This window comes from Trachurus japonicus, chromosome 17 (genome assembly GCF_045865225.1).
Source record: "Trachurus japonicus isolate A0001 chromosome 17, Traja_1.0".
Classification (NCBI taxonomy): Eukaryota; Metazoa; Chordata; class Actinopteri; order Carangiformes; family Carangidae; genus Trachurus; species Trachurus japonicus.
The window spans coordinates 23703940-23716164 of NC_140923.1; the positions used below are offsets into that span (position 1 = coordinate 23703940).

Here is a 12225-nt window from a genome sequence, read left to right on the forward strand (position 1 = left end):
GTTCATTTGCATTAAAGGGGCAGGCAGTGAAACCAGCCGTTCTGAACAGGGCTGTTTAGAGAGGATGAAAAGAGCTGTGATATTTGATCCTTGGGGTATTTTGACAAAAGCATGTCACAGACATGTCTTTAAGACACCTGGGGACTATTTTAATTTGTGAAAAGGGGTCATAACATGTATCCTTTAAGCGGGGTTTATCAAGTCAAAAGGAGATTACATCCTGCACGTTCAAAGTCATTTTGTCTGCAGTGACCCTTTCTCTCTGGTATTTCCACCTGCACTGACTCAACCTTGTTTCAAACTGTTCCTTGAAGAGTCTAAACCTGTAACCTCACTTGTCTTTTTCTACACCCCCCCCCCCCCCATTCTTCTCCTATGCAGGTTCACATACACCTTGGGAGAGGGAATGTGGCTGCCGCTGAGTAAAAGCTTTGTCATCCCACCTGCTGAGCTCGCCATCAACCCTTCAGCCAAGTGCAAGACGGACATGACGGTCATGGAGGACGCGGTGGACGTACGGTGAGAAACGACAGTAACTGCTACCTCACTCGCTTCACTTTGAAGTGGTGACACGGTGATAGGGGGTTCAGCTGAAGAAATATTTCACAAGGTTGTGAAGCAGGGCAGGGTTTTGCTGAGCAAGTGTAACAGTTAAGTTTCCTTCCACAAGTTTCAGTCCATTCTGAGTTGTTTTTTTTTTTTTTGTCTGGGATGAGTCTCCACGATACAGAAAGCACATATTGGCTTTTTGATAAATTAACCCCAACCCCCCACTAAAAAAAAAGGTAACAACCACCACTGCTACCCATTGCAGAGTGCAGCTGCTTTTGACTCTCTGAACACGTCTCACTGTTTGTACTCTCACTTAATCAGCATTTGTTTTTATTTATTATTGTTGCAGTGAGTCTCAAGCATCCCAGTGAGGTGGATGCAGAGGTCTTAGCAGTCATGATTCAGAGGGTAATAAAACTCAAAGATCTAGCACATAATCAATTATGAAGAGGCAGAAAAAACTAGAGGAAAAAAAAAGAATAAGAAGAAAGAATCACTTGGCAATTCAAAGCCATAAAGAGTATTTCGATTGTTAAATGGTTCATAACTCCTTCAAAGAAAATCTGCCCTGTGTGCAATGGCTGTGTTTGTGGCTGGGCTGCAGAGAGAGCCATAAATGAGCCAAAACAATGCTGCAGTATTAAAGTGGGCTCAGCTGACAGCAGAGGCACAGCAGGATTATTTAGCTATTTCACTTTGGTTATCACTGTGGGCCCGAGTCCAGAACTGGACGTCTTTAAGTTCCCCTTCAGACAATTATGCAATTAAAAATTCTCTGCTGTTGGTTAACATGGTTTATAGTTTAAAACTTGAAAATAGAAACAAGCCTGGGGTTGGATCTCACCTACTCCTATTTCATTATTGAAATAATATTCTGGATTGGGTCCTTTGCCCCGCCCACCCACCACCACTACCAATGCTAACTAGTATCAGAGCAGTTAGCATAGTAAGCATCTTTTATTCAGATGACACAGTGTTGGTTCTTGACAGGGTCTCAGGTTAATTTAGCCCCGCCCCCGATCCCCGCCAGTTGACAGGATTGGTTCATTAGGTTTGTGATGTATGAAACCCTGGCTGCCTCAGTATGGTTTAATCAGGCTGTCGTTGGTTCACTGCAGTTCAAGGAAGAACTGTTCCATCATGGCCTCGCCTGCCTACGCTGCTCATGATGCCTCTGGTATTATATAAAAACATAATTTGGTTAGTTAACATGTGATTAGGGCGACCAGATCCTAACTCACCAAATGTGGGGAAAAGACTACATACAGTATGTGTGGGAGAATGTGAGATTACAATGCATTAACTTTCTGTTCTGCCCCTATAACATTGCTATAAAAACGTAATATTATTTTATATATATTATATATTTTATTTGAATTCAACTTTCTCAAGTTCTCTCACATAAGGAGACATAGTAAACATGAAGCTTTCATGCTATTTCACAGTTCCTCTCAAGTTAACACAGTCAAATAGAATAGGTAGTGAAGCCTTTCCCAGTCTTCGTTACAACTGCATTTTCTTTCCTTTACTGCGGTCGCTGTCTCCCTTTCCTCCATGCCCACTCTTTGTTCATTTGTTGTTGGTGGGCACGCCCTTAACCTGCATTAAAGTTCCGCCTCGTAGTTTGACTTCACGTCAGTCAAATTAGACAGACGGGCTCTGATGAAAGTCCTCAACACTTTTGCCACACAATCATTTTATGAATGCCAGATTTCACAAAATGGAAGCCTGTCAATAACAATGCAGGACAGCGTTTCAATTTGTGGGACGTGTGAGTGTCTGGACCCCAGGAAGAATAGTCCCTACCAAGGTGAGGACTAATGGGGATCCATAATAAAACTAATGGAAATGCGGGACTATCCTGCACAAAGTGAGACATCTGGCCACCCTACATGTAAAAGGTGAAAGCCTGATTTTCATTTGAAGGAGCAGCTCTCAAACAACATGACATGAACATGCCTAGAACTGCCCATAGGTTCCTTTTCCCTTTGTGACTCCCTCACCTTTTGTCCTGCACAAAACTACTGGCTGGATGAAACTGACTGAGGATATTTCAGGAAATTAACTTTACATCAAAAGTTTAGCTGCCAAATTATTCACACACACACACACACACACACACACACACACACACACACACACACACTATGCCGGTACAATCGTGTCATATTACGTGCGCACCTATCAACAACCGACGTGTCACACCCGCGTGCTTTGACGCCTGTGCAGCAGACAGCGCCTGACGTGTAATGTAGTTTCCTCATTGACTTATAATGGCCCCCCGTTCACGCGCACGTTCACGCGTGATGACTGCTGCACGCCTGTAATCACACTACGCGTAGTGACCACGTGTAACATTCATGCGTTTTTCAGCGAATGCACGCATTAACGCTCGCGTGAAGCTGATTGAACATTTTGTCAGGCGCGTACGCGGAAACGACGTGCGCAAACTGTGTCACGCGTGACAAGAAGCTGCGTTCGTATGAAGCTGATTGTGCACGTCTGTCTTTCACTGTTTGACTATGTTGTTACGCGTTCACACGCGCGTGCGGTCGCAGAATCTATTGCTGCGCAGCCGGAAGTTGATCTGCCCGGTGTGCACCACTACGCGTAACGTGACGCGTAGTGTAACTTAGTTGTTCTGTGTTGCATTTTTATTTTCATCCAGTAGATGGTGCAGTCGATCCAATACGAGATACAGATATATAGGCTGTTGCATGACATGATTTATTTGTTCAATGAAGACAGAGAGAATAATCTGTGTCCCAGCTGGCCACAGCGGCCGGCCGGAGCCACTCCCTCCACACCTTGCATCTGAGCCGCTGTGGACCGTGGTCCATATGCCATCCCCGGGTCAAGCTGCTGCTCCGCCCCGTTGACCAGGCAGCTCACAGCGGCAGTGGCGGCAGTGGCGGCAGTGGCGGCTGCGGCGACGTCGCTCCCCGGTCCGGGACGGACCAGCAGCGTGACCCGGGGAACTCTGGTGCAGGGATGGCATATGGACCACGGAGCTCCGGCCGGGTGGGGGGGGGGCGGACGCAAGCGGGGGGTGTGGAGAGAGTTGCTCCGGGACCTGGCCGCTGTGGAGCGAAGTTTCCAAATATCATAATAACAAAACAATAGAAAAGTCAGAGACTTAATTTTCCACGTTATTCTGTTATTGTTTTAAAACAGAATAACAGAAAAACAAAGTTGTTGTTTGTAAATGTTGTGTTTTGAGCACATGGATACATTTTCACAGCTGTGTTTTTTTTTCACACAAGCTGATCGTTAACTCATCTTCCTCATGTACACAGCAAAAACTGGAATGTTGAAATTTCAGGGTTAAACATGTCAGAGTTGATTTCAACTCTCAAAGTCTCATTTTAACCAAGGGGGCAGTTGTCGGTCTGAGAAGTGAAGCTCACTTCCGCGTTCAAAAAACTGCAATCCCCTCGGATTCCTCTGGGGGCTGGTGTCAGAAGGGAGCATTCCCCATAGACCCCCATGTTAAAATCGCCGACTTTACATCCTCAGTAAACATGTTAAAAGCCTGGTGTCAGAACGTTTTTTCGTCTCAATCGATAGTTTCTACCCCCGCACACACTCTGAGGGGGGTGAATTTTTTTTTAACTCTATAGTTTTACTGTTATTAGGTTAAAATTCTGGCCAATCAGGGCGCGGAAACGTTGAGTGACAGGTCCGAGCAGCTCCGTGGACCGCTGCTTCGAGGCCAGTGGGCGGGTTCTCGGCCGGCCAATCCAACATGGCGCTGTTCAGGCCGCCATATTTGAGTCACAAAAACGACTCCCCAAAACCAATGGGTGACGTCACGGATGCTACGTCCATTCTTTTTACAGTCTATGATTTTAACACATTCTGATTAAAATGGTGTTCAGTGTTGGAGTTATTAGGGCCGCGGGCAATCGCACCGGGCACTGGTCCCAACAGCTATGAAATAGCTGCAGGGACCAGTGCCCGGGCACTACTGTTATTGTGTGGATTTTTTCCTACTTTTTATTAGTGTGAATGCTGGAAGCATTCACACTATTGTTATTCACTCAATCTTCACACTATTGTTATTCAAATCTTTATTAGTGTGAATGCTGGAAGCATTCACACTATTGTTCTTCTGTTTGGCCATTTTCTTCCGCCTTTTTACGGTCTTCTTCTAGTCCTTCATACTTTGTGCTATTTCAACAATTCATATATCAAAACGTGCAGCTTTTTTTGAACTTTATCGGCATTACTTTTCTCTTTTTAACTATTTATACTTTTTCAAATATTTAACTTTTTCTGATTTTTTTCAGCTTTATAATGGGTGTGTATTGCGTCTAACGAGCAGAGCTAGAGTGGTGTCAGAGTGGAGAGAGGCAAAAAAACATTCTAGAGTTTTTCTGGCTAAACTGTCAGCACGGCCACAAATTAAACTCTAGACAAATTATTTTCTCCAGTTTTGTAGCCACACTTGTCTTCTGGCTAAAATTCTGGTCAAAAATGCAAAGAGACTTAGATAATAATTTAAAATATTTTTTAAATGCAGCCAGGGAGCTCTCTGCTCTCATTCAACCCAATGCATTTTTTTGACAGCATTAGGAGAAGGAGCTCAACTTTGTAACTTGCTGTTAAGTGCTTTTTAATTCATTTTAATTCACCAAAAAATAGTCACAGGTCACAAAAAAGTCCTCTTCTTACTTGGTGTGGCTAATTTATACTCATTTCTTTTTATTTTAAGCATCATTGAAAAATCTCACATTCATCAAAGTCTCAACCTCTCTTCTCCACAACTCCACTGTAGTGTAGGGGTAGGGTGGCTGCTTGCCAACCCCAAGGTCACTGGTTCGAATCCAAGGGAAGAACTCTTGTTATGTTATGTTGAATTCTGCTCTCCTCCCCCGCCTTCAATTGGTTACAGGTGTTTGTTATCTCCTTGATTACTCGTACCAGTTTGCAGCACATCATCACATTACAATGAATGACAACAGTCTTGAAAGCAATGTGCTCTCTGTAGCCGAGTGGCAGAGTAAAGGCTTAGTGATCATATGGTCATGGGTTCGATTCCTGCCTCAGTCATTTCACATCATTGCTTGACTTTTGATTCCAATTATTCAGCTGTCATTGGACAGTCTTTGATTCCTCATAGTATAAAGCTCATTGTAACTCAGGTTCTCTGTGGCCATATGGTTAGTGTGTTAGGTTACCACTCATGAAATTGTGGGTTCAGTTCCTTCCATGGACATGTTTCTTGTATGCCATTCCGCATGTCTTTGTCAATTTATTCTGCTAATTCTGCTAATAATAGTCACAGGTCACAAAAAAGTCCTCTTCTTACTTGGTGTGGCTAATTTATACTCATTTCTTTTTATTTTAAGCATCATTGAAAAATCTCACATTCATCAAAGTCTCAACCTCTCCTATCTACAACTCTACTCTGGTGTAGTGGTTAGGGTGGCTGCTTGCCAACCCCAAGGTCACTGGTTCAAATCCAGGTTGAGCACACTTGTTACGTTATGTTGAATTCTGCTCCCCTCCATCACCCTCAATTGGTTACAGGTGGTCGTTAAGAGACGCATTAATTGCTAATGCCACAGTTTGCAGCACATCATCACATTACAATCAATGACAACATGCTTATGTGTGTGCTCTCTGTAGTAACTTTCCTTACTTTTTCTTTAAAGCAGAAGCCAGTGATCCTCTTATTAAAGGTTTTCTTTGCCCCTCACATACTGTCTCTGTCTGTAGCCTAGTGGTTAGCTTGCTGGTCTGAAGACCTGAAGGTTGCTAGTTCAAATCTTGCCTCAACAACAATTATAGTGAATTATTTTCCCAGTCGTCCTCTGTTGACTTCTGATAACTTGCTTCATGTTGAAACTGCTGCTCTCAGCCTGAAATTCACAGAAATTTTCATTCTAAGTCATTCAAGCGTGACTCTCAAGCTTTCTTGGTGTTGACACAGTGTGTTTCCAACAGGTGCAGCTTTGGGCTCTGTGGCGAAGTGGCAGAGTAAAGGTTTATTGATCATGAGGTCATGGGTTCGATTCCTGCCTCCAGTCCAGCTCCAGTCTCCCTGAAACTGCCAGTTTGCGTCTGCCATTGGTTCACAGCAATTTGAAGGCAGAAAAACTCAGCGTGTCATACTTTCTGCTAGAGACTTCATTCAAATTCTGATCTGTAGACAAACTTCTAATGGCTCATTTATACTCTTTTCTTTCTTTTTTTTAAGCATCATTGAAAAATCTCACATTCATCAAAGTCTCAACCTCTCTTCAGAAGTCAGTGAGCCTCTTATACAGGGATTTCTTTTACTCTTCTCTCATTGAATGTAACTATGGTGAAGTGGTTAGATCAGTGGGCTGATGTACTGAAGGTTGTGGATTCAATTCCTTCCTTGGACATGTTTCTTGTATGCCATTCTGCATGTCTTTGTCAATTTATTCTGCTAATTCAGCATGGTTCAGCAATGGCTTTCAACATTCACACCATTTCCATTTTTGGAAATGAAGCAGTCACACTATTGTTCTTCTGTTTGGCCATTTTCTTCCGCCTTTTTACGGTCTTCTTCTAGTCCTTCATACTTTGTGCTATTTCAACAATTCATATATCAAAACGTGCAGCTTTTTTTGAACTTTATCGGCATTACTTTTCTCTTTTTAACTATTTATACTTTTTCAAATATTTAACTTTTTCTGATTTTTTTCAGCTTTATAATGGGTGTGTATTGCGTCTAACGAGCAGAGCTAGAGTGGTGTCAGAGTGGATAGAGGCAAAAAAACATTCTAGAGTTTTTCTGGCTAAACTGTCAGCACGGCCACAAATTAAACTCTAGACAAATTATTTTCTCCAGTTTTGTAGCCACACTTGTCTTCTGGCTAAAATTCTGGTCAAAAATGCAAAGAGACTTAGATAATAATTTAAAATATTTTTTAAATGCAGCCAGGGAGCTCTCTGCTCTCATTCAGCCCAATGCATTTTTTTCACATCAGCAGGAGAAGGAGCTCAACTTTGTAACTTGCTGTTAAGTGCTTTTTAATTCATTTTAATTCACCAAAAAATAGTCACAGGTCACAAAAAAGTCCTCTCCTTACTTGGTGTGGCTAATCTATACTCATTTCTTTTTATTTTAAGCATCATTGAAAAATCTCACATTCATCAAAGTCTCAACCTCTTTTCTTCACAACTCCACTGTAGTGTAGGGGTTGGGGTGGCTGCTTGCCAACCCTAAGGTCACTGGTTCGAATCCAATGGAAGAACTCTTGTTATATTATGTTGAATTCTGCTCTCCTCCCCCGCCTTCAATTGGTTACAGGTGTTTGTTATCTCCTTGATTACTCATACCAGTTTGCAGCACATCATCACATTACAATGAATGACAACAGTCTTGAAAGCAGTGTGCTCTCTGTAGCTGAGTGGCAGAGTAAAGGTTTAGTGATCATATGGTCATGGGTTCGATTCCTGCCTCAGTCATTTCACATCATTGCTTGACTTTTGATTCCAATTATTCAGCTGCCATTGGACAGTCTTTGATTCCTCATAGTATAAAGCTCATTGTAACTCAGGTTCTCTGTGGCCATATGGTTAGTGTGTTAGGTGTTGTGCTATTTCAACAATTCATATATATGCAGCTTTTTTTGAACTTTATCGGCATTACTTTTCTCTTTTTAACTATTTATACTTTTTAAAATATTAAACTTTTTCTGCAAATTAAACTCTAGACAAATTATTTTCTCCAGTTTTGTAGCCACACTTGTCTTCCGGCTAAAATTCTGGTCAAAAATGCAAAGAGACTTAGATAATAATTTAAAATATTTTTTAAATGCAGCCAGGGAGCTCTCTGCTCTCATTCAGCCCAATGCTGAGAGTTCTCCACAACTCTGTCTGTAGTCCAGTTGGTAAGGTGGCCGCTTGCCAACCCCAAGGTCACTAGTTCGAGTCCAGGCTGAGCAATCTTGTTATGTGATGTTGAATTCTGCTCCCCTCCCCCACCCTCAATTGGTAACAGGTGTTCATTAAGAGACGCATTAATTGCTTCTGCCACCGTTTGCAGCACATCATCACATTACAATGGCAACATGCTTATGTCTGTGCTCTCTGTGGCGAAGTGGCAGAGTAAAGGTTTATTGATCATGAGGTCATGGGTTCGATTCCTTCCTTTTTTTTTTAAGCAGAAGCCAGTGATCCTCTTATCAAAGGTTTTCTTTACCCCTCACATACTGTCTCTGTCTGTAGCCTAGTGGTTAGCTTGCTGGTCTGGAGACCTGAAGGTTGATGGTTCAAATCTTGCCTCAACAACTGTTATGTAAGGGATAATGTATAGTTCGGAGGTTGTTATGGAGAAATAAACCCCGACAGGTTGTATGGAACCCCGACGCGAAGCGGAGGGGTTCCATACAACATGAAGGGGTTTATTTCTCCATAACAACCGACCAACTATACATTATCCCGCTTAGAACACGGCCTACAACAAAATCATTCAATATTGTAACACAAAATAATGATAAAAAGAGATTTTATTCATGTAAAATTAGACCGTTGATCGGGACGCCGCTCTGACCAGCGCAGCACAGAAAAGAGAAACTATGCAGGATATTTACTTTATGTTTCATTTTTACCGTCATTAAATAGCTTCGGACTAATTGTGATGTTAGATAAACGACTTGTAACCTGTTACAGGGAGAGTGGAGGCTCCTAAGTTATTTCCACATCGTGGCTGAAAAGTAAACTTGCATCAGAACTTCTGACCGTGTCACAGCTCCTCTCCTCTCTGTAGCTCCGCGACACAAACGCACCCCATAATCTCTTGTTTATGACAGGTACGACTACACACAATACATCGTAACGTGTATGGTAATCCATCGATCCACTGATTGATTATCAAAGGCTTCAAATGCACGAACGGGAGGAGGCTCAGCAAAACAGCGGCCGTGACCGGACATGCAGAGTCGGCCGTTGCTATGGAGTCCCTAGCAACGGTCCGCTCAGCGGTGGTCTATCGAGAAATAAACACCGCAGAATATTGGTGATTGACCAATCAGAATCGAGTATTCAAGAGAGCCGTGTTCTAAAGTGAATTATTTTCCCAGTCGTCCTCTGTTGACTTCTGATAACTTGCTTCATGTTTAAACTGCTGCTCTTAGCCTGAAATTCACAGAAATTTTCATTCTAAGTCATTCAAGCTTGACTCTCAAGCTTTCTTGATGTTGACAGTGTGCAGATCATTAACAGACAACAGTCTCTGCAACTGTGTGTGCACTGTGGCCTAGAGGCAGAGTGAAAGTCTACTGACCATGAGATTGTGGGTTCGATTCCGAACTTGGTCAAACATTTGTATGGTGATCACTGCTAGCACTATTTGCTAATTCTGCAACAGCGTTCAGCTGCTTTCAGCAGTCACACCATTTCCATTCTTGGAAATGCTTTTTCTAGTTAGTGTGACTGCTGAAGCAGTCACACTATTGTTCTTCTGTTTGGCCATTTTCTTCCGCCTTTTTACGGTCTTCTTCTAGTCCTTCATACTTTGTGCTATTTCAACAATTCATATATCAAAACGTGCAGCTTCTTTTGAACTTTATCGGCATTACTTTTCTCTTTTTAACTATTTATACTTTTTCAAATATTTAACTTTTTCTGATTTTTTTCAGCTTTATAATGTGTGTGTATTGCGTCTAACGAGCAGAGCTAGAGTGTAGAGAGGCAAAAAAACATTCTAGAGTTTTTCTGGCTAAACTGTCAGCACGGCCACAAATTAAACTCTAGACAAATTATTTTCTCCAGTTTTGTAGCCACACTTGTCTTCTGGCTAAAATTCTGGTCAAAAATGCAAAGAGACTTAGATAATAATTTTAAATATTTTTTAAATGCAGCCAGGGAGCTCTCTGCACATCATCACATTACAATGGCAACATGCTTATGTCTGTGCTCTCTGTGGTGAAGTGGCAGAGTAAAGGTTTAGTGATCATGAGGTTGTGGGTTCGATTACTGGTTCAAATCTTGCCTCATCAACAATTATAGTGAATTATTTTCCCAGTCGTCCTCTGTTGACTTCTGATAACTTGCTTCATGTTGAAACTGCTGCTCTCAGCCTGAAATTCACAGAAATTTTCATTCTAAGTCTTACTTGGTGTGGCTAATTTCTGCACTTTCCTTACCTTTTTTTTAAGCAGGAGCCAGTGATCCTCTTATTAAAGGTTTTCTTTGCCACTCATATACTGTCTCTGCCTGTAGCCTAGTGGTTAGCTTGCTGAGCTGGAGACCTGAAGGTTACTGGTTCAAATCTTGCCTCAATAACAATTATAGTGAATTATTTTCCCAGTCGTCCTCTGTTGACTTCTGATAACTTGCTTCATGTTGAAACTGCTGCTCTCAGCCTGAAATTCACAGAAATTTTCATTCTAAGTCTTACTTGGTGTGGCTAATTTCTGCACTTTCCTTACCTTTTTTTAAGCAGGAGCCAGTGATCCTCTTATTAAAGGTTTTCTTTGCCACTCACATACTGTCTCTGCCTGTAGCCTAGTGGTTAGCTTGCTGAGCTGGAGACCTGAAGGTTACTGGTTCAAATCTTGCCTCAATAACAATTATTCACAGAAATTTTCATTCTAAGTCATTCAAGCTTGACTCTCAAGCTTTCTTGATGTCAGAGTGAGACAGAGTGCAGCTCATCAACAGACAACAGTCTCTGCAACTGTGTGTGCACTGTGGCCTAGAGGCAGAGTGGAAGTCTATTGACCATGAGGTTGTGGGTTCGAGTCCGACCTTGGTCAAACATTTGTATGGTGATCACTGCTTGCACTATTTGCTAATTCTGCAACAGCATTCAGCTGCTGTCAGCAGTCACACCATTTCCATTCTTGGAAATGCTTTTTCTAGTTCTCTTTTTTTATTCTGACTACTTTCCGCCTTCCTACGGACTTAAACTAGTCCTTCATACTTTGTGCGATTTCAACAATTCATATATCAAAACGTGCAGCTTTTTTTGAACTTTATCGGCATTACTTTTCTCTTTTTAACTATTTATACTTTTTAAAATATTTAACTTTTTCTGCAAATTTTTTCCCATAGGAATGCATTGAAAATGTCTTCAAACTTTTAAAATCTTCTTACTACTTTGAACCTCTAAAACTTCAGCATACTTTCTCCCACAGACTCTATTTGTCTTTTAAATTGTAGACAAACTTTTAATCTATTCACATATTACTCAGCTTATTAATATCTTCAACAGTTTCTGATATGTGGCCGTTTTAAAATCATTAAAATTTTCGACAAAATCCAACTTTATAATGGTTGTGTATTGCGCTTAACGAGCAGGGCTTAGAGTGAGTGACATCATCGCTAGAGTGAGAGGGATCGAAAAAACATCCTGGATTTTTTCTGGATAAATTGCCAGCACGGCCACAAATTAAACTCTAGACACATGATTTCCTCACCGGTTTGTAGCCACACTTGTCGTCTCTCATCTAATGTGCTTAAAACAGCAGACAGACTTACAGAATTGTCTCAGTGAGCCTAATTGTCCAGCTAGACCCGCTCCAGTGGCTCATCCACTTCAATATAAAAGTAGGAGCTGATTTTTTTAGAAAAGCAGAAATGCCCCCCTTTTCTACCTTGCGATTCTGAGAAAAGTTTTTGCCCTACAAACATTTAATGCACATCAATGTGCTCAGGAAGGTATCCTTGCCCAGAAAATCATGGCCACATTCT

At 41.7% G+C, this 12225-nt stretch overlaps 1 protein-coding gene across 6 annotated transcripts in view; it reads left to right on the forward strand.

Moving 5' to 3' along the window:
- astn1 (astrotactin 1) overlaps positions 1-12225 on the forward strand; it is an 840736-nt gene that overhangs the window by 267109 nt on the left and 561402 nt on the right. For all 6 annotated transcript variants that reach the window (XM_085804088.1, XM_085804090.1, XM_085804091.1 and 3 more), the window contains one exon: positions 382-519. In XM_085804088.1, the coding sequence (XP_085660214.1) occupies positions 382-519 (138 nt within the window). The remainder of the gene's footprint in view (positions 1-381; positions 520-12225) is intronic.